We start from the raw sequence: 21,312 nt of genomic DNA on the forward strand, positions 1-21,312 counted from the left end.
TGCTGGGTTTAACCTCTGGGCCTGTCACACTCTCTTCATGTGATAGGAACTTCAATGGGGGAGATTATGCACGGACTCTACCGCCTCTCCCACATGAAGATTGCTTACTTGATGTAGAAATGTATTGTATTGATGTATTTCAAGGTTGTTGGCTTTAATTAGAAATGAAGCCCAACAGCTGACATTCCTGCATTGCAGCCAGTTCAGCTTCAAGTTATAGCCTACTGTACTCAACAAGGGCAACTATGTTTAAACACTAGATCAATCTATCTAAGTATAATAATAAAAAATATCTATATAAGTAAACAAAGTTATAAACGTGACGCTGGAGTACGTTTTACTTTAATGTCAGTTGTACTGAGATTTCCCGAGCTTGCCTGCGTCCCTGAACGCCTCTCGGTCGGCTCAACAGTTAAAGTGAAGTCACCATTAAGGAGCTTGAAAACGGGGGCTACCGGGGCTTATTCCCTTTAACTCTGACCTTCTGTGAAGCCATGTTTCCACTCGAACCCACTCGGAAGCTGTGAGGTGAGTGAAACCCGACTGGATCGAGAGGTTTGCGGCTGGTTTGGTTCTTTTCACTGATTGTTTTGACTCTTTCCGAGCGTCTGCTCTGTTAGCGTAGCTTCGTTAGCCTGCTGTGAGTTAGCCAGTAACTGGTAAATCTCAGGTTAGCTGTTAGGGATACTTTACTGCTTTATTCTTAGTTGGTTTAACATTAATAACTAATGTTTCCAACGTAAACTTAAGATAAAAACCAGTCATAATGGGGTAGATGAGGGTTCTTATGCTTTTAAACAAACAAAGCTATCTTTAAGTAGATAAGCTGCGTTTGATTCAAGCTAACTGTTAAAATGTTTACAGAAAAAAAGATGGAAATCAGATATTTTACTTGATGTAGAAATTTAGTGTCTCACATTACTCGTTTAAATCTATTATTATTCTTCAGCAACACTTACTCATCTAGGCATTTATTTTTTTACTCCAAACCGTAGATATTCAGTTCTTTTCATTAGTATCTCAGAAGTTTTCTGCTTTCTGTTGCTTAAAAAGGGCCACTTAATTAAATGTAATCTTAAAGAAAAATACACTTTAAACCAGAGTTTGGATGCAGATTATGTGTTTAGTGGCATTAAAAAGTCGAATTAACCAGTTACAATTCCAGATTTATTAGATGTAAACAACGGAGACCATTAAATATAATTTTCAATCATTTTCTATCTTTTTAAAGTGAAATTTTAACAGAGCAATTCACACTAAAACGAAAATTGGGTCCCAATTTGGAAGTGAAAAATAAACAAAAATAACTTAATTTCCACCGTCTAACATGGTGGTGGCAGCATCATGCTGTGGGGTTATTCGTCTTTAGTATGAACAGTTTCAAATATCCATCAGTTTTGACCCAAAGCCTCCAGGCGTCTGCTGGAAATCTGCAGCTGAAGAGAGACTTTGTCTGTCAGGTTTATTTAAATAACATAAAATAATAAAACCATATTCTGGGTATCTTTACATTATCATTGGAAATTCTCAAAACGGCAACAGGAAATGAAATCGGCCAGCGATTGGAATCGGTCAATTTTTCCAACGATCGACTATTATCTTAGCTGCTGATTACCGATCAGCATTTTTGCTTCTCCTTTTATTAAATGCATCAAAATGACCAAATCCTGTCATTTTCTTTGGTGAAGAAATGAGGATAATCATTTAGTTGGATTTAAAACTACCTCTATCAAAGAAGCTGCAGAATATTTGTTCTGTTTTATGTTACAGTCCTAAACCCAGAATCGGTGGGTCAGAATAGAAAGAAAACCTGAAGAAAAAGCCTTATTGTTGCATTTCTACTTCCAGAGTTGCTAGATTTGAGAAAAAAAACAAATATGTTGGGTAATTTCAAAGCCTCCTGTTTTACTCAATAAATAAATCAACAAAGAAATGTATGTTAGTTTTATTAGTGCTAAATTCTTACTAAAGAATAAAGTTTCTGCTCTTTGCCCATAAAGGTTTGATACTGATGCAGAGGTCCAGCCTGATTCGACTCATGAAGGACAATAACAATGTTTTAGATGTTTTCCTTCGCCTCTGGATCTCTGGGGTTATCTCCTGGTGTATTACTACCATGTTGGATCATTTTGTCTGAAATGTTTCTCTCTGTGGGCTCAGTTTAAGAAGCCTAGTGAATCACAAGGCGGCGGAGGAATGCAGCTTTAGGCCAGGTTTATTCTAGTTTATAATGAGCCTTTTGTTTTCACTGTGAACTGAGGTTTTTTCTGCTGATAAAGCTCTGTGAGGGTGTTCTTTCCTTTTTCTCCTGTCTTCTCAGCCAGAACAAGAGGAAATGAACACAGCTGCATGACTTTTCAAGCAGGTCGAAGCGTCACTCCTCTCTTTGGGTTGTTTTTACTGAGAGGAACATGTCTTGTTTGGTCTAAATGTACGCTGGTGACGCCAGGTGCGCTGACAGAAACGGGATGTAAGCAGGTTCGGTATGGGTGCTTTTCTGAAACAGTTATGGAAATATGAGGGTTAATCTGATCCAACCTGCAGGAGCAGGATGGGTTTAAGAGGAACAGTGTTGACTGCTTTAAAAAGGTAGATCAAGTGACAGATGACAGAAAAGGTAAGAATCTAACATTTTATTGGGCGCTCGGTGACATTTGTAGTAAAAAGATGTAAAACAAGTTGGTGTTTAGCTTTTCTTTCAGCCTGATAAAAGGTGAAAATATGTTTAGGGAAACCGTTGAATGTTTTTAGCTGTAGAGTCGAGACGGGGTCACGTTGCTGTTTCCTGAACCAATTTCCTGACTTAAGAAGGTTGCAATAATAAACTTTTAAAGCTGCTGTGTGGTTTGTTCTTTCTCGTGAATGACAAGGAGAGACGTTTGGATGCGAGCTGCTCATTTTAAGACGTTAAACATGCTATAAATGAGTATATATCGTCAGTAATATGTTAAAAAACCGACCAAAGATGACAGAACCGACTCGGTTTGTGAGATTTTTTGACGGCATTGTCAGTGCAGCGCCACACCCTCCGAACTTTATCAGACAGAGCTGAAAGTTTCCATCAAAGCAGATCTTCTCATCTCCTCAGCTTGCACAAATTAAACTGACTGATTTCATGTTCAAAGTTCACCAAACCCACAGAAGAAACGGGAACTAGTTCATTTAACCATCAGCGTTTCAGAAGAATAAAAAGAACCACAAAAACCTTAATGTCAATGATCACATCATGGGTCAGTTTGCATGACCAGAACATCATCACATGGCGGATTTGGACTCTGGTTTCTAGAAGCTTGCATACAGGACCTTGGAAAAGTAATCACACCCCTGAAACCTGCTGCGATTTCATGACACAGACCAACATGGTGCACATTTGTGATGTGAAAGTAAAAGGAAACCTGCTAAATATTTTTTCTATGTTCTGAAACTTTTTGACGGTGTGTTAAACAACAAGTGTCCTAAATATATGACAGGAATGTGGGCCTGAGTGCACGGTACCTAAATAATTAGAGATCTGGATTCTGCTTCGCAGCGCGTCAGACTGCTGTCATCTAGGAAGACTTGGTGTGAAGAAAGTTGCTCTGATTTGAGCTTCCTCTATTCATCCGTGGTTTATCACTGCTGAAGAAAACAGGAAGTGAAGCAGAAGGAAGTTCAGTGAAATCTCTTTCTCTGTTTGCTTCGGGTCTGTCGTAAGCCAGCGCCAGCAAGGAGAACCAGAATCTTTGACCTGTCCTGGTCACATGTGTTTTAACACGGCAGAACCCAGAATTTAACTAAAAACAAACATAATCAGCAGAATTTTACTATGCATTTACTCCAACCTTTTATCTTGAATTATTATTTTTTGTAATAAAAAAACATAAAAAATGGAAAATTAGGCCTTTCTGTTTTCTTCCTTGTCCTTCTTTGTCTCCTTTCTTCTTTATAAACTATCACCTTTTCTTTTGTATTCTACTTCTATCCCAAGCTTTTTCCTCCTCAGTAACTTTATTCCTATTTTTTTTCCATCTTTATTTTCTTGTACTTCCATCCTCATCCTTCCTTGCAATGTTCCCTTTCTTTCCTTCCTTATGTCCTTATTTACTTCCATCCTCCCCTCCTTTCTTTCTGTTTTTCCAGGTTTCGTATTTAAATCCCAGCCACTGCAGAAATATCGGCCATAAATTTGTGGTGAACTTTAGTATTTTATGTTTTAACATGAGTGTAAAGAATTGAAAAGTCTGTAATTTTAATGATAAAGATGCAGGAACAGATTCCCAAACTGTTTTGTCAACAGGTTCCTAGTTATATCTCAGTTTCTGTCTGTTTGCAAACCTGAATCTTGCTCCTGCGGTCTGAACCCAGTAAAAAATGTCCTTTTCTATCTCAGGTGAACTGAGCCTCCTACCAGTCCAGCCTCCGTCATGTCTCCACCTGATGGTGCACACTGACGGATTCCCCGACACTTAGCAGCAGAAGAGGGCTGGAAATGAGCACACCGCAGTGGCCGAACAATTCCAGGAGGCGGCGCTGCTGAGACGGGATTGGTCGGTGGTGATCGAGCTTCTGCCGCCACCGCCATGGATGAGTTCTCCACCAGGACGTACGGCACCAGCGGCCTCGATAACAGACCTCTGTTCGGCGAGACGTCAGCCCGGGTAGGAAAATATGTAGAACATCTGTTAGTTTATGCTTTAGCTTCTGTGCCGAAGGGAAAGTAAAATAAACCAGCTGTATGGGTCACTGGTTAAAGCGAACCTTCAGCTGGGTTTTGCTCTGAGGAAACAAGAACAGCTGATTTCTGCAGTGACGTGTTGAATTTTTTCCTGCAGGATCGGATCATCAACATGGTCATGGGAGGCTTTACGTCTGTGGTTGTTCTGGTGAGTCTGTCACTGCTTGGTGTTGACCCATTGAGTTCAGTTTGACCTAAATTTATTTAACCCCTACTGGATATTGCTGCAAGCAGCTTCTTAGGGCCAAAGTCCTCCAGGTCCTTGTTTTTTAAGGTTAAACGCTGAAGCCACCATTTTCAAGTCCAACCAAAGGTTTTAAATAGACTTCTAGTCGGGCAGCTATTATGGCCACCCTAGTTTTTTCCTAGGACTTCTTCTGAAACCGAGCCTTGGTGGGCTTTGGAGTCATTGTCCTGTTTGAAGGTTCAATGAGGTCCAAGCTTCAAACGACATGACATTTTTCACCCAGACCTTCCTTAGGTTGTACATGCTGCAGATTTTAAATTGACAGATGAAGCAAAGCGGTCCCAGACCATCACTGAACCACCACTGTGCTTCTCTGTAGCCCTGGTGGGTTTTTTCCCCAGCATGCCCATGGGTCAGAGGGGGTTATCACATGGAGTCCTGCAGTGTTTAATGAGCAGAAACTACTTTCTGTATCTGAGTAACAAGAAAATCCTTCAGTTTAATCTGTTCTTTTATATTTACATCAGGACAGAAACTTTCTGAACCTTCTTGTCTCCCACACTCTTTGTACTGAAGAAAATCACTAAATGTCCTCAGGAATAAAAGGAGGAGCTCCTCCATAACAGCTGAACTTCCTGGACAGGCTTTATTTTTTCTGACCCAATCAGTGAGCTAAGAATCAACATTAAGTTGGAGCAAAGCAGTGAAAGACTAAATAAAGAGGAGCGATAAATTGCAGCTTCATTTCTCAGTTCTTTATAGAAAGAAACAGATCTTTCCAGTGAATGTTCACATTCCCAGACTAAGACTATTGGGATTCTTTTTAGCCTCAGACTAAATGATAACCTCCTTGTTTCCCAGGTGACGGTGATCGGCTCGTTTGTGTTCCCCTCGATGCCGCCGCGGCCAGTCAACATCTTCTTCGCGGTGTGCATCCTGCTGGCATGTGGCTCGACGGTAGTGCTGGTAACTAAAACACTGATGGTGTTAGCATGTAATCGTTAGCCTGTTTAACATTAATTATCCCGGTAGCACCTAATGCAATCTATCTGCAGATGTAAATATTACTGTAATCCTTTCAAGCAGCCAGACTTCATTTAAGGTTTTGATGAACAGTCTTTTATGTTTTCTGAAGATTTAGCAAATATTTTTGTTGATTTGCTTTTAACTCCAAAATAACAGAGACAAAACTTCTTCAGCAGCAAACTGTCAATAAGTCGTCATACACAGCTGACTGACTGATAAAGCAGATAAGCTGCTGTTTTCCATCAAACTCAGACACGGCAGATCTGTTCTACATTTTGAGGTGACTCTTAAGTTCACTGGGATTAAACCTAAACAAAAAACACTCACATGACCCTTGGATCGTCTCCCAAACTGGAGACTGAAAACCATTCCAGCAGTTTCAAGTTAAATGTAATTAAATCTCTAAAATGTAATAAAATCAGCAACCAAACACTAGATAAACCTGACTAATTTGTAAAATCTACTCCTGTCCGCAGATATTCTGGTACCGACAGGGCGACCTGGAGCCCAAATTCCGGAAGCTGATCTACTACATGCTGGCTACCATCGTGCTGCTGTGTTTATGTGCCAACCTTTACTTCTTTGACGTTAGGTAGGAAGAGGGGACAACGCGGCTTCAACTGACAAGATGGAGGTCCAACGTGGACAACCGGACCGATACGTGACCAACAACACACTAATTTACACAGAGAGGCTTGCTGGGACCAAAACACAGAGATTTAGAACTTCCAGTGAGTGGAATAATGTAAACACACTGAGGTCACAGTGTGGGAAACACAAAGTCCTGAAAGAGGCCATAAATCAGCCTAGAGGAGGAAGTTCACACAAACAGGCTGGTTTACATGCAAATAAACAATAATCATGAGCGCTGCCGCATTCTGATGCTCCTGTGAGGATCCATGAGGAAGAAAATGAACAGTTAGAGGAAAAACCTGCCCTTTCATCCAGCTACATCCATGTTTCTGTGATTATTTATGTTTTAGACAGGCTGATTCAGCTGAAGGCCAGTCATCCAGACTGGATTATCTCCACTTAGGGAGGAGAAGAACATTATCTCCTTCCTCTAAGGCATGGAAATAAAGGATCTGGACTGGGATGAGCCTCCACCGGGGGCGCCAGAGGGTCAAAGTGATATGAAGCATACTGAATAAAGTCATTTATTTTTGTCTAAAATGTGGTAAAGAATTGAAGTTTAACATTGGATTAGGTTTTACTGCAGTAAGTTGAGAAATGTAACCGATTTAGAGGAAACGCACCTCATGTTCCGCTTTAAGGGGGTCTGTAGTACGAACCAGGATTGGTTTCCTAACTGGGTGACTTCAGGGTCACAAAGATGCTTCAGCCTTTGTTTGGGTTGAGCTAAAACTGGAAACCTAAGACATCTGATCAGCTGCCTGCCCTCCTGTATGTTCAGGATGCTGAATGCTTAAAATAGGGGGTGACTCTAAATTTAGCATTAAATTACGTGAAATCAGACATTTTCTTCTATATTTTCAATTCAAAAATACTTTATACTATTATATTATTTTATACCCCGTTTCAGTGGTGGTGCATTTAGGGGAGGCTCTATGGTCAGGAAATCTCATGTTTGTCTGTACATCAAAGCTTCTTTTAGTTCACTGGTTTTAAAAGAGGTGGATTTTTCCTTTAAACTGGAATCAAGTGAACCAGGAGGAAGGCTGCGGACACGTCAGTACAGTAGTTTGGACCAAGTAAACGGCACATGCGCCACATCGGGTCTGTGGCCCCAAAACAAGCTGGCTTGTAGCTATGTTTCTGCTTTTTTAGATGCATTTCCTTTTTGTTCTTCCAGTCTAGACCGATCGAAGACGCTTCCACCTACCGTCAGCCATTGAAATAAAATTTTACACAGGACTGTCTGCCACTGGAACAGATTTACACTATTAATCCTGCTGGTTTTAAATCTGAGCTGGACTCGTAGCTTCCTTAAATCCACACTGATGTTTCAGTGGAAAGAATAGAACAGACTCGGGTGTCATTCTGCCTGTTATGCTTAGAGACAAAATGTCACATTTAAAAAGCTGCAGTTCGTGGTGACGGATTTCTGTGACAAATCCTTAAAGCTGCAAAATAAAATGAGAGGATTATTAAGGTTGTTACATTCCTTTTACAAACTGAAATCATTAAAAAGGTTCAGGATGCAGCAGTTTGCTATTTTCTCCCCCATTTTGTCACATTATAACACACTTGAATGTATTTTATTGTAATTTTATAAGGCAGACCAACACATTAGTGCATATTCATACAGAAGATGAAACATGGCTTTAGAAATAAAAATCTGAACATTTTGTTGTGCGTATGTATTCAGCACCCTTTACTCTGATACCCTTAAATAAAATCCAGAGTGACCGAATGCAGCTGTTCTGTTTCTGGACCCAGATGTTTGTAAGAGAACATTAGTGGAAAAAATGAAGACCATCAGATCATCAGAAGCACAGCAGGACGAGGACCCTAAACATACAGCCAGAGACACAATGGGATGGTTTCGATCTGAGCTCATGGGTTAGAATGGCCTAGTCAAAGTCCAGACCTAGATTCAACAGATAATCCCTGGTAAAACTTGAAATATGGTTTTCACAGACACACTCCGTCCAGCTTGACTGAGCTGAGCGAGACTCTGGTTTACCATATAGAGAAGGTGGTTGGCTAAAAGGACCACGATAGATTTACTCTACAAAAAGGATTTCTCAAGATGGAGTCCTAATTGCTTGATTGACGCTTACTGCAGCCTTAAGTTGGAGTCAAAGTAGTCAGACCACATTGCTGTAATAGTAACCTGTTTTTGTGTAACCTTCAACCATTTGGATTATTTATGTACCAATTTGTGGGTGCGTGTGTGTAGAAATAAGTGTGTTTGTGTTGAGTGGGTGTATATGAGCGTGTTTGTCACCTGGAGGTGCACAGTGACAGTAGCGAGAAGGCCTGCAACACTCAGCACCCAAGATCAGCAAAGAAGAGGTGGACCTGGGTCTGGAAAGCTGCAGCAGACCGACACAAGGCATCACCCCAGGGCAGCTATATGCCCCACACAGAGGCAGCAAACCCCAGGCAAAAGCAGACATAGAGCACCGGGTCCTACAAGCAGTCATCACTGAACCAGACCTTTTAACGTCTCTGTACGCTGCTCAAACAGAACATGTCCTATTTCAGGTAAATTATTCACTGCAGAGGAAGGTTTTGTTGTTAGCAGAGCAGTAAAAACGCCTTAAAACAGCAGAAATGGAGCTCGGGTGCAGGAATAAAACAAAACCCAGAAACACCCAAATATTCTCTGATCATTTCCTTTAATGATAAAACATCTACTGAGCTGTAGCTCTGGACAGAAACATCCTCTCTGTTGGTTCTGCTGCTGCGGTTCTGACGGTTCTACCTGTAAATGCCATGTTTTATGGAATAAACCATTACATCACCTCTCTGCCTTTTCCTGTATAGATCTGAGCTCAACTCTGAGTCTTTAAAGTTTGTTACATTGCTTTGAAAAAGTATTCATACCCGTCATGTTACTTGGCAACCACAAACCTCAACGTAACAATTTGGACATGGATGAAGACATTTTTCACAAATTTGCAGTTATAAACATCCCCTTTATTCTGATAAAGTAACCTAAACATAACCTTTTTTTTTCCAACAACACTTATTTCATAATATTTGGTTTTGAGCTTAAAGATTCAGTCATAAATTAAGATTTTATGTCACATGGTGAAGTTTTATAGAGAAAACAAAGCGTATGACGATATAAATGTATCAAAATAACAACGTCCAGTTCTACAATATCATTTAAAATGAAACCACATTTAAATAGTTTGTTTTACTCATCATTACTGACCTTAATGAACTGAGTCAGCCATCATGAAGCTCCTCTTTATCTCCACATGATTTTATCCTCAGAGGTTTTAAATAAAGTCCGGCAGATGTTCTGCTCGTTTTGACCCAAAGTTCATCAGGCGCAACCTTTCAGATCGAAGCTGCGTTCACATTTCAATCAGGGATTCCCAGAGAAGCTTCGACGCTTCGGTTAAAAGGATCAAATCCGTTTCAAAGGTCCCGGTTAAAAACCAGAGGAGAACTCACAGTTTGACTCTCTTCTGGTCCTTTTCGGTCAGTCAGAACCTTCCTGGTTCTCCAAGATGGGATCTGAGGACAGTCAGAAGGTGATCATCAGGTTTGTCAGAGTTTGACGTCAGAAACTCACGGCTGCATTAGTCAGATCTGTGTTTGTTACCTGTCAGGGCGCTGCTGATGTTGGAAGACGTGATGAGCACCGCACTGCCTGACGGTATCCCAGAATCCACCACAGGACTCTGAATTTATATAAAAACACGTATAGTGTGTATATAGGTGCATCTCATTATAGAATCTTAAAAAGGTTGTTTATTTCACTTATTTTATTTAAAAAGTGAAACATAGATTCATTGCAGTGATTCATTTGAAGCGTTTCTGGTAATTTGCTGATTGTGGCTCACAGCTTATTAAAAACAGTTTCAGTTTCTCTGGAAATTAAATCCAACCAATTAAAAACAAGGATTTTAATACAGAAATATTATGATTATGGCCTAAAGAACCACAGGGAAGTCTGCTGACTTGTCTGTGTCCTTCCTTCTTTCGTTGAGGAGAGCATCAAGGAAAGTAAGGATGGTAGGACACAAGGTAGGACACAAGGGAGAAAAGCAGGACAAAAAAAGAAAGAGAAGAGAAGATGGTAGGAAACAAGGAAGGAGAGAAGGAATTAAAGAAAGGAGGAGGGACACAAGGAAGGAAAGAAGAAAGAGGTCAAAGAATGAAAGTTGGACATACAGAAGGAAAGGAGGTGGGTAAAGGACAGAAGGAATGAAGATAGAGCACAGCAGGACGAAAGAAGGAAAGGAAGGAGGGTAGGACACAAAAAAAGAAGGAACACAATGAAAGGAGAGTAGGACACAAGGAAGGCAAGAACCTAGGAGATGAGGAAGGGAAGATGAAGGGACAACAAAGAAAGGAGAGACATAGGGGACATAAGATGGAAGAGGAACACGAATAAGGACAAAAGGAAAGAAAAAAAGAAAGGAAAGAAGGTAGGACATGAAAGCCATGAAACTAATAAAGTAACCTAGGCTTCCTGAACACCTAAGCAGAACCACAGGGTGATCTCCTCCATTTCACGCTGCACTGATGCAGGAGTCCATGAAAAAGGAGCCCTGACCAAGTACTGAGTGCAGATACTTTACAATACACAGACAGACTGTTCTGTTCTGTAGGTTCGAATTTCTGGATTCAAATCCTTTTCTATTGGTCTGATGTAAAAATTCTCATTTTCTGAGAAAATAAATTTGGAATTTTATTCAGTGTTAGCCAGAATCAGCAAAATAAACAACATCTTTAAATACACCGCTTGGTCAGAAATAAATTAATTTTTCAGTGATAATTGTGATACACGTCTAAATGGGACGTGTAAAAACCTGGTGTTGGATGTTTCTCCCAGCTGGAATAACCCAAACCTGACACATTTATAGTCCTCAATGTTTTAAAGTGACTGATTCAGAAAGCATGTTGAGCACCCAGAATAAACACGCCTGTGTCTGCGTACCTTCTCTGTGAAATCTTCAGCTACTGACTCAGGAGTTTCCGTGACAACCGTCTCCGAATCCTCCAGGAGACCCGGCACATTGAGGTGGTTGTCCTGGCTCCGCCCCTCTGTTTCCACGACCAGCTGCGGTTCTGAGGGGGCGGGGTCAGAGGACACAGTCTGAATGATGACGCCATCTCCAGAGCAGAGGCTGTCGGTCTGAGGAGGAAAAACAACAACATATGAAAACAAACAGTGAGGAGGACGGAGAGGCGCCAGAGGGACAGGAAACTGACCGACAGGCTGTGAAGGATGATGTGCTCCTGTGAGGAGGGGGAGGAGCCTGTCGTCAGGGTTACTGTGCTGTTATTGGATAAGCTGAGAGGAAGGCTCTGGTTGGACGTCGTCTGGAGGTAGTATGTTCCTGGGGTGCCGGTGGGCTGCAGGTGAAAGGACTGGAGAACAAACAATTCTTCATTTATAAAATAATCTTCATCTGGTAAAAAATTGTTAAGAGCTTGAAAACAAATAAATCAACAGAAAGAACCTTAAGATTACAGGATCTTATTGAAAAAGCTGGAAACAACTGGAATGTGAGATGTGCTGCACATTTGGCTTAGATTCATCTTGATGAAATGCTCCAGAATGTTTATTTACATAATGAAAATAATCACATGTGGGGTCCCACAGGGCGCTACACTGGGCTCAGACTTGTTTATCTGGTACATCAATTAGACCTGTTCTGAACAGCTGCAGCAGCTGGTTTGCTTTGCTGATGATACCAAAATGTTTCATTCACGAAATATTTGGATCAGCTTATAGACACAAAAACAGAAGAATGTAAATAATTTTTCAATAATTTAAATAAATCTAAATATATATGTGCTTCTCAAACATTTAGCAGGCAAATAATAGAAATGAATTGTTCCCACACAAACAAATACATTTTCAAGGATCTTATTAAGTTTTGCCACAGAACCACAGAAATATCTTTTGCAATATTACATAAAGTCATAAACATTTGCCAAATCCTGTCTACCGTTAAGCATGGCGGTGGTTCAGTCATGCTCCGGGACTGCTTTGCTCCCTCTGGCATTAGAAATCTGAATGAGTCATTTTGAGATAGCAGTCGTCATTAATGGTGGCATCTTTGTTTATTTTGGAGAAATTAGTTGTAATATTCCTTGAGCTGAGCTATTTAACTTGTTCTTTTTTGGTTTGTTTACTGCAAACAGCTGTTAGTTTGTATATTAAGTCAATAAACCTAACTTACAGTGGTGGTTAAATCATGTCATGAGTAATTATTTACATGTTTACTGTTTAAAATTAAGAGTTTTTAAACAGGTTGCATGTCTTTTGTTTTTTTTCTAGTTCATTATTTCAAATATTATCAGCATCACATCTCCGATCTAAAACAAGGAGCCCGGCTGGGTCAGAATCACCGGCAGGATCTCGAAGGTCTGCAGCGCCCCTGAGTTCAGAGCGATGGTGTCTCCGTCTGCAGCTGCAGCCGAATCTGAAGCTGCAGACACAAACAAACAGAAGGTGAGGAGGAAGCAACATCTCTACAACATCTTTACTGCTGCCTCTGTTTGTTGGAAGGTCAAGTCTCACCCAGGTGAGTGATCTGCAGCGGGATCTGGACGGGAATCTGCAGTGCTGCCAACGAGCCGGGGGCGGGGCTGCAGCCGCTGCTCTCGTCCAACCGGGCAAGTCGGATCTGGAGCGAGGAAGGAGAGGGACTCCCGGGTAGAGATGCTGTCTGTGAAGATGTCATCAGCTCCTCGAGGCCCTTCAGGAGGACTGTTACAACAAACACACTCAAATACAGCTACATCACTCACAGGCTGTGGTGTCTGAGTAATCCTGAGCCATTAACTGGAACTGTTCTTCTTCCAGGGTGGGATGATTATACAACAACGATTCTCAAAACAACAACAGAGTGCACACATTTGAATTTATTGTGGTTCTTCTCTGATCCGCACAAACATAGTCATAAATACAAACTCAAATAGACACAATTTCATCGAAAGATTTCAATAAGCGGTGCTGAAGGTTCTTGAATGACTAAAACTTTACAAGGACAATTAACTTCTGAGAAACTAACTATGGAAAAGTCCAAAGAACTCAGAGAAGATCTCAACAACTGCAGAGTCAAAGGTTATCAGTTCAGACAGACATAAATACAAGTTATTCAGACGCTTCAACTCGCAAAGTCTGGAAGAAGACCCTAGCTGCCCCTGTCAGATTTGTCAGAATGGTCAGGAACAGCCAAAGGAACCAGCCATGAACTGGAAACAGCGAGAAGAACAATGTCGCTGTCCCCAATGAAGACAGTTTTAACCCCCATGATCTGAGAGGGTCCCAACCAAGAAAGAGGTCCTGCTGAATAATCTAATCCCTTAGGCTCAAGTGAAATTTACAGCTGGGGCCAAATGTCCATGTTTGAAGCTAGTTTGTCCATCTCTTCCCTGAACAAGACGTTTTATGCTCAGACGAGACAAAGATTGAGTTATTTGACTAAGATGACAAGACGTTAGGAGGAGTTACTGTAAAAACATTGTACCAGCTGTCAAGCATGGTGGTGGCAGCAGCATGCTGTGGGGCCTAATTAAAACACAATCACAAGTCCTTTCAGTTTTAACTACGTACAGGAGAACGTCTGGAGGACTCAAGGTTCCTACACATTTCATCATTCTGGACTGTTGAGCACAAAATATTTAAAATTCAGTGGCAGTGGTATTGGTGCATCTCAAAAAGGTCAACCTCAAAATTATTCTACATCATCTCAAACAAACAGCTAGACAGATGTTCCACCGGGATAAAGATCCCAACCACACATCCAAACTGGATCTGGAACGGGCTTCCCAAATCCGTTTCAATGAACTCTACCAGGAACGTTGTCAAGTCAACTTAGCCAAAAGTCGAGCCAGGATGATGCCAGAAGCTTGTTGATGGCTACAGGAAATATGTTTCTACGGTGCAACTTTCTAACCTGTATGTAGAAATTTGCCCCCATGTGATTTAAAAGGAAATCTTCATGGAGCCATCACAGATCCTTATTGTATAATCATTCCAACCTCAGTAAAGAACGCTTCAAATAAATGATGAACACCACAAATCAATCCCTTGGTAAACGAGAGTCTGTGCTGTTTACCGCTGAACGGGATTTCTTTGTGGTTGGCGACTTGTCTTTTGATGCTCCACCACTTGGACCGCAGCCACTGAGGTGACCGCACACTGCTCCAACCCCACGCCATATCCTCCCACTGGATGTCGTTCTCATCCTCCACCCTCACCAAAGAGATCCTGAAGGAAGCAGACTGTTATTTTTACACACATGCGTTCGGTTTGAATCACTGACTGTCCAACACTCAGCTTAAACCTGCGCAGGAGGTGCAGGTCGTCCTCCTTCGTCCACTCAGATCCTCCGCTGTGCTTCCAGTTCAGGTAGTTCAGCCACTTCGATCGACACTGCTTCTCTGAGCGCGTGCGAACCCGATCTGCGACCGTCGCCCAGGAGACTCCCGCTGTGACCGCCGACCCGGGTGTCACGCCCGCCATCTCGTACACGACCTCTGCGAGTCGCCCCTCCTCCTCCTCGCTCCATTTACCTGAATTGAAGCAGGAGCTTTAGCCCACAGATCAATCTGAAGGATGTGTTTGAGTTCTTCCTGAGCTGCACCTGTGTTGCACGTGTCCTTCATCAGACGGCAGCGGTCTTTAACAGAAGAAGCGCTGCGACCCAGAGCCGCTCCAATAGTCGCCCAGTCGTTCCCGTGTTTTTCCCTCAACCTGAAAACAAACGGTTAAAACTGAAACAGCTTCTCAGCGGGATTAGTTTCACTCTGAACCAACCCTGACAGGTTTCACTCACGCTTTCAGCTTCTCTATCTCCTCTGGAGTATACCTTATAGGGGGAAAAAAGGACCAATTAGCACTCGGACTCCTGAATCGGTAAGGCTGCAGTCTGATTCCTGCTGACTCCTCCTGAACTCACTTGCCGACGTGGTTTCTGTCGTCGTACATTCGTAAAACTCTCCTATAGACGGCGAACAGCGGCCGGTTCAACCCCAGCGCCACAGAGCGGTAGAAATCCTTCCTTTCCTCCTTGGACATCTCAAAAATAATCTCCGCTGGATCCTGGATGCCACGGCGCTGAACGAAGATGGCAGGAGTGAACTTTATATGTTTACAAGCAGGAAAATGAGAAACACAGAGCGACATACCTTCATGTAACGATCAATGTTGTTGATCAGGATGTCGATCTCCTCCTTTGACCACATTCCCTGCTTCCACCTGTGACCTGAAGAGGAACAGAGGATTCATCTGTCAAATTCATCTTCGACCAGGCACAGCGGTGGAGGAGGTGAGGGAGGGGACCTTCAGGTCACCATAACAACCCTTTATGCCATCTACAGGCCAACTGTTTGTTTGGGAAAAGCCTTTCTGTCCTACCATCACAAACATGGGGTTGACTAAACCCTACGTGCACTTCAAGTGGAATCATGCGATCTGGTCAGATGATACAAAGGCTGAGGAATATGGGAAAACGCACCTCATGCCCAATGCATACACAGTGGAGGATCTGTGATGCTGTGGGCCAGTTCCCTTTAAAGCCCTGGGAGAATCTGTCTGGAGTCGATTGCCTCATAAACTCCATATTTATGGATGTGCTCATGGAGCCAACAGTGGAGAAAATTATAAAAATAACAATTCTGACAATAATTAGTTGGAATTTATTGCCGCTGATAAATAAATTCTAATTCTTACCATGATAAGAAATTTCCCACCTATCGAAAGCTGGTCTAATATTTTTCACCTGGTCTGAAAAGTAGTTTCCAAAACATCGACAAGAAATCCACAACCAGTCCAGAACCATCTACAAGTCCAGTCAGGTCTGCAGCTACAGCTTAAATTAGATGTACTGAGTAAATAATCAGTTTGGACCTTTGTTGGCCAGCGTGTCTTTGTCCTCTTTAGTGGTGAACCAGGCCTGGCTGACAGGCGACACCTCAGCCTTCTGATCTTTATCCTCGTGCAGAATCTGAACAAACAAACACAAAAACAAACTTTCAGCTTCTGCTTTATTTTACCGACTCAGAACCATCTGCGGTCTCTGTGACCTTTAGGGTTTTTAGAGCTCTTTTATAAAACAGGTGAACACAGCAAAACTATTCACACCCCTTGAGCTTTCCCTCATGATACAGCCACAAACGTTAACGATACATGATGGAAATTTCTTTTCAGGTCCCGTATTTCTAGATGACGGCAGGAGGGAAGCTCCATGTCTACCTCGATCTCAGTGACCCCGTCCTCAGGGAGATCGCCTTCAGCTGTGGCCGTCATCGTCACCTCGAAGCTGTCGTCGTTCTCAGACACTAATGGTAAAAACAGACATTTTAAAACTTTCACATCAGTTTGGTTTGAGGCTTCAGTTTCTGTGGGAAAAAAACTATAAGTTTCAATGATCTGCCTGATTCACGAGAAGAAAAGCAGTCCCACGTGATGAAAAACAGCTCAACTTCCTACTTCTATTTAAAAGCACATATTTAATCCTTATGAAATCCTGAATTGATCCGTTTAGATGTTCAGCTGAACAAAACAAAGTCAGAGATAGAAAAAACAAACATCTCACTGGTGACAACAGAGAACTGAGGCGCCTCTGAGTTGTCCTCCGTGGAGACTCGCATCTTCTTCTGAAGAGGCTCTGACTCCTCGTCTGCAGACAAACACATTCACACCTCTATTACCAGGCGCTGGTCCTCTGCATCTTCTGCATCTTACCCTGGAAAAAGAGCTTCCTGTTTTGGTAACAGCTTGCTTGTTAACTGGTCTTTCAGAGTATACTGAAGCAGATATTGTGTAACCAGCACGTCTTGGACCAGGCTGCACTGAACTTTGTTCTGCTTCTCTCTTCTTGAAGCAAAGATGTTCAGCCTTTACTGACAGCATAATGTCAGAAATGATTCCTGTTTAAATCGGATTTCCCCAGCAGTTCTGAGGCACTGATGGGACTCTGCTGAAAGTCTCCAAACATGCCCACTGTTAACTACGGTGACAGATCTCTGATGTTGTGGCGTTGTTTCTCTTGTTAAAGTGCACGACCTCAATAACTCTTCGAAATACCAGGTGCCAATAAGTTGGAACACCTAGTTTAGTCAAATATTCTTATTTCTGAAGGTAAGATATGTAACCAAATGAAACATTAGACCTTTCTATCAGTGTGAGATTATACTACTGCTATAAAATCTGAATTTATTTTAAGGCTTTTTACACATCTAAGAGTGAAGGGTGCTGCATGGTTCTAGAAATAATCTGAAACCAGTCGAAAATCAAGTCAAAATGCACTCAAAACTAATTCTGAAAATGGTTTAAATTTTTTTATTTTAAACCGCTAAAAAATAAATAAAACAAATGCAGTCATTACTGGGTTGTCTGCTTGTGAAATCCAAACCAAAGCCTCAGAGAGTCGCTCAGAAAGAGTTCTTTGTGTTTCTGTTGACCCACCATTTGAAGGACAGTGCAGAATGATGCTGCCATCGCTGTCCTGAGTTAACGTGACGGGCTTCACGCTTTCTAACGCTGCCGGTTCTTCTGCTGAACTCATCCTGCACCTGCTGAGGACACAAAAACACACCAAGCTAACAGCTGCTTCGCTGACAGCTGGGTGTTACTGCAGCAGAAACAGGCGACAAACACCAGGAAGTCTAAGCGAAGAGGCAGCATCTGGAAAATGTGATTTCTTACATGTAAAATGCAACAAATTTACAATTTGTGTTAAACAAAAAAGAGCAAAGAAGGATGAAAAAAACCAAAAACTGCTTTATGTGCAATGAATGAAACAGCAAATCTTCAAATATTAGTAAACTCCTGGCCAATGCCCTTACTTTTAAAATATAAATTAGAATAATAAGAATATGAAACAATCACTAAAATGGTCTTTATTGAAATGTTTGACCACAGGAACCATAGGATATCTGCTGCCTCTACATGATGTGGTAATTTCTCAGTATATCTACTTAGGACTTTTGGACAAGAACATGCTCTATCGCCCTGATGTAAAAATATTTTCTCACTGTTACCAGTCTGGTTGCCACCTTCAGGGTTTTTGTTTTTCTATGTAATTGAGATTCCTGTGCGCTCCATCTTAGATACACTGTAAAGAAAACCTAAATATGCAATAAAGATTTTTATTTATTTATTTATTGTAAATAATTTCATTTTTGAGAAACCTTAATTTATTGGAGAAAATCTGCTCATGCTTTTACAGCCATAATGCAGACTGTTTGTCTGTATGATATGATATGAAAATGACTGCTTTGTTTTTAAATCTTTGAATGTTCTACCCTACCACTGCCCCTCCTGGTCACTAAGGTCAGCCACTGGACATTAGACAGGCCACCTCAATGGTTTTTAAGTCTGCTCGTGAAACTTGTCTCTTTCCACTGACCTTTGACCCAGAATAAGAGAAATTGTTTCATTTGATTTAATTGATTTTGTTTAATACGATCTATTATGTGTTCATTGTATTTGTGTTTTTATGCTTCTGTATAATATCTGTTCAGCACATTGGTCAGCTGTGCTGTTTATGTAGGACTTCATAAAGTTGGCCTGGCTGAGAATGCAAACAAAAATTGGTCATTTTAGGGAATTTGTGTATTTTTTTTTTTAAACAGCACATGTCCCAAAGTGCAGGATGTAATTCAATGGAGAACATTTAAATCAGAATAAGGAACAAAATAAGCAGTAATATAGAAAATATAGATTTTTTTATTATTATTAATTTTAGCTCTGCTCGCGGTCGCCCTCTACTGTTTTCAACTTGACAAAACGTGAACAAATACTTTTCTGGAAATATTATAAATAGTATTACTAATTATTTTTAAAGCACAATATGCATGCCGAATTATAGACTGAGTCTTCCAAAGCAGGGCTCGTGTGAATTTCACTTTATAATATGTTTACATTATTTCTAAATCAGAAAGAATGTGTAAAATTTGTTGTTTTCTCTGAGGAGTTTGGAATGCGGGCCCGTCGGGCTGAGAAAGCACTCAGCGTTTACTCACTATTAGTTTATATCAATACAGCAATAAGTACAAACACTGAAGTATATTCAGTACATTTGCATCGCAACATAAGGAAAACCGATGGTTATTATAGCTGCCTTGAATCGAAGCTAACAGTTAGCATCGAGCTAAAAGAAAGACGACATAAAAATCTGCGGCGCCATGTTTGTCGATAAGCTCTAGCTTGTGGCGCCTGTGCTGTTTTAGTTTAATTTAAGACTTTAAGACCATTTTTATGTTTTGGTTTTGCTCCTGAACATCCAGTGGACCCTGACCACCAAAGAGAAAGTGAATTTTACTTTTGATTTGGCTACTTACTTCCTGTTTTTGGTCCGGGGACTTTCGAGGTACCAGGATGGAGGTAAAGTGCCAGGATGGAGGAGCGCCGCACGGAGGCCGACAGGGTTGCCAGGTTTGATCGTAAACTGAAGGCTAATAGATTTTTGATTCTTTGTTAAAATTCACGTATCATGAAATATTAACATATTCATAACGATCATTTGGACTAACAATAAACATTAAAAAATCCTGAAAAGAATTTGATGGTGCCTGGGTCATGGTGGAAACGCCATTTAAGTCGCATGCTTAGTCATTTCTTCTAAATAATTGCACATTGTGAGCCAACATATAGTGACCAAGTACAGATTAATATTGTTCTTCTGAGGTCCCGGAGAAAAAAATAAAAAACATTTTAATATTCAAAGCAAGACTTTCATTATTAAGATCATTTGGAATAAGTTGCGCTATGTAAAAGCCAAACATTTATTCCTAAAAGTCTATAGTTGGTTTTTTTATAAAGTAATAACAATCCATTTTTAATCACTGGTTCATTAGTGTCTTGTTGAACCTATTTCTATTTATTTTGAAGAGTATCTGTAAGCCTTATTTTGACAGATTAAATTAGCCCATTTTGATCACTGGTTGAGGCCCATTAGTACGGTGGCCGTCACAGCAAGATTTGATATTTGTCAGTCTGCCAAAGCTTTCAGCGCCATTTCTAAGACTTTGGGAATTGAGAGAACCACAGTGCAAGAGATATAATCCACAGTTGACGGACATTCCCATGAGAGGCCTTAAGGAGGTTATAAAAGAACCTTTCACCTTAATAAATGAAATAATTATTTGAAAACTGCGTTTGTATTTACTCAGGTTATCTTTGTGGGATATTAAAATTAGTTTGATCTTCTCACAGGAAAGAATAATCATAATAATAAAGAAACCTTATGGAGCTAAATTGGGGCCATAAAGTTTGTTCAAACAAAAGACATTTGAACCTGAAAAATTATTTTGAACTTCCCCCCAATAAATTTGAAAACTGGAAAAAAAGTTTTGCAACTGAAAAAAAACAAACATGTCAAACTGGAAAAAAAAAAAGTTCAAAACTACTTTTTAGATTCAAATTTTTTTTTTCAAACTTTTTTTTCAGCTTCAAACTTCCGGCCCTGTTTTGGCGTGGGGGGCGGGGCCTCAGAATCATGACTGACAGCTCAACACAGCAGCTGAAGGACATATTCTCAGCTGTTGCATTCAGGGACCGTGGGAACTGGAATTATCTGTAATACATCATCGATATTCTATATATGGGATTGGTTTTGAAAGATAACTTGCTTCACCGATAGAAGCAGCTTACATGAAAACACGACACGCATCTCAGAGGAGAAAATATGATCTTGACAAATTTGTACAGCATTTTATGTCCGTGTTGGAGATTTCCCATCCTCTCAACATCAAGCAAAAGAACCACCAGACTAAG

At 40.9% G+C, this 21,312-nt stretch overlaps 2 protein-coding genes across 6 annotated transcripts; one reads left to right on the top strand and one right to left on the bottom strand.

Annotated features, from left to right (window-relative positions):
- The first annotated feature begins 377 nt into the window (after window positions 1-377).
- On the top strand, window positions 378-8,236 carry tmem243b (transmembrane protein 243, mitochondrial b). 4 transcript variants are annotated; one of them, XM_047389349.1, is made up of 5 exons: window positions 378-528; window positions 4,370-4,637; window positions 4,812-4,862; window positions 5,763-5,867; window positions 6,404-8,236. In XM_047389349.1, the coding sequence occupies exons 2-5, from the start codon at window positions 4,560-4,562 to the stop codon at window positions 6,521-6,523; spliced, it is 354 nt and encodes a 117-aa protein (XP_047245305.1). In that variant the 5' UTR covers window positions 378-528; window positions 4,370-4,559; the 3' UTR covers window positions 6,524-8,236. The 4 variants fall into 4 exon arrangements, with proteins under 4 accessions (XP_047245305.1, XP_047245308.1, XP_047245306.1 ...); XM_047389352.1 differs by lacking the exon at window positions 378-528 and adding an exon at window positions 2,362-2,478; XM_047389350.1 differs by lacking the exon at window positions 378-528 and adding an exon at window positions 2,379-2,617.
- A 977-nt stretch (window positions 8,237-9,213) lies between these two features.
- Window positions 9,214-19,979, bottom strand: dmtf1 (cyclin D binding myb-like transcription factor 1). Of its 2 annotated transcripts, XM_047389338.1 has the most exons (17): window positions 19,878-19,979; window positions 18,001-18,110; window positions 17,129-17,212; window positions 16,786-16,871; window positions 16,441-16,537; window positions 15,720-15,796; window positions 15,491-15,648; window positions 15,368-15,400; window positions 15,176-15,285; window positions 14,876-15,104; window positions 14,648-14,799; window positions 13,105-13,293; window positions 12,933-13,012; window positions 11,787-11,945; window positions 11,512-11,709; window positions 10,171-10,249; window positions 9,214-10,082 (listed from the first exon to the last, which is right to left on the bottom strand). In XM_047389338.1, exons 2-17 carry the CDS (start codon window positions 18,098-18,100, stop codon window positions 10,048-10,050), a joined length of 1,866 nt encoding a protein of 621 aa, XP_047245294.1. In that variant the 5' UTR covers window positions 18,101-18,110; window positions 19,878-19,979; the 3' UTR covers window positions 9,214-10,047. The 2 variants fall into 2 exon arrangements, with proteins under 2 accessions (XP_047245294.1, XP_047245296.1); XM_047389340.1 differs by lacking the exon at window positions 17,129-17,212.
- Window positions 19,980-21,312: the final 1,333 nt, after the last annotated feature.

This window comes from Girardinichthys multiradiatus, chromosome 17 (assembly GCF_021462225.1).
Source record: "Girardinichthys multiradiatus isolate DD_20200921_A chromosome 17, DD_fGirMul_XY1, whole genome shotgun sequence".
Classification (NCBI taxonomy): domain Eukaryota; kingdom Metazoa; phylum Chordata; class Actinopteri; order Cyprinodontiformes; family Goodeidae; genus Girardinichthys; species Girardinichthys multiradiatus.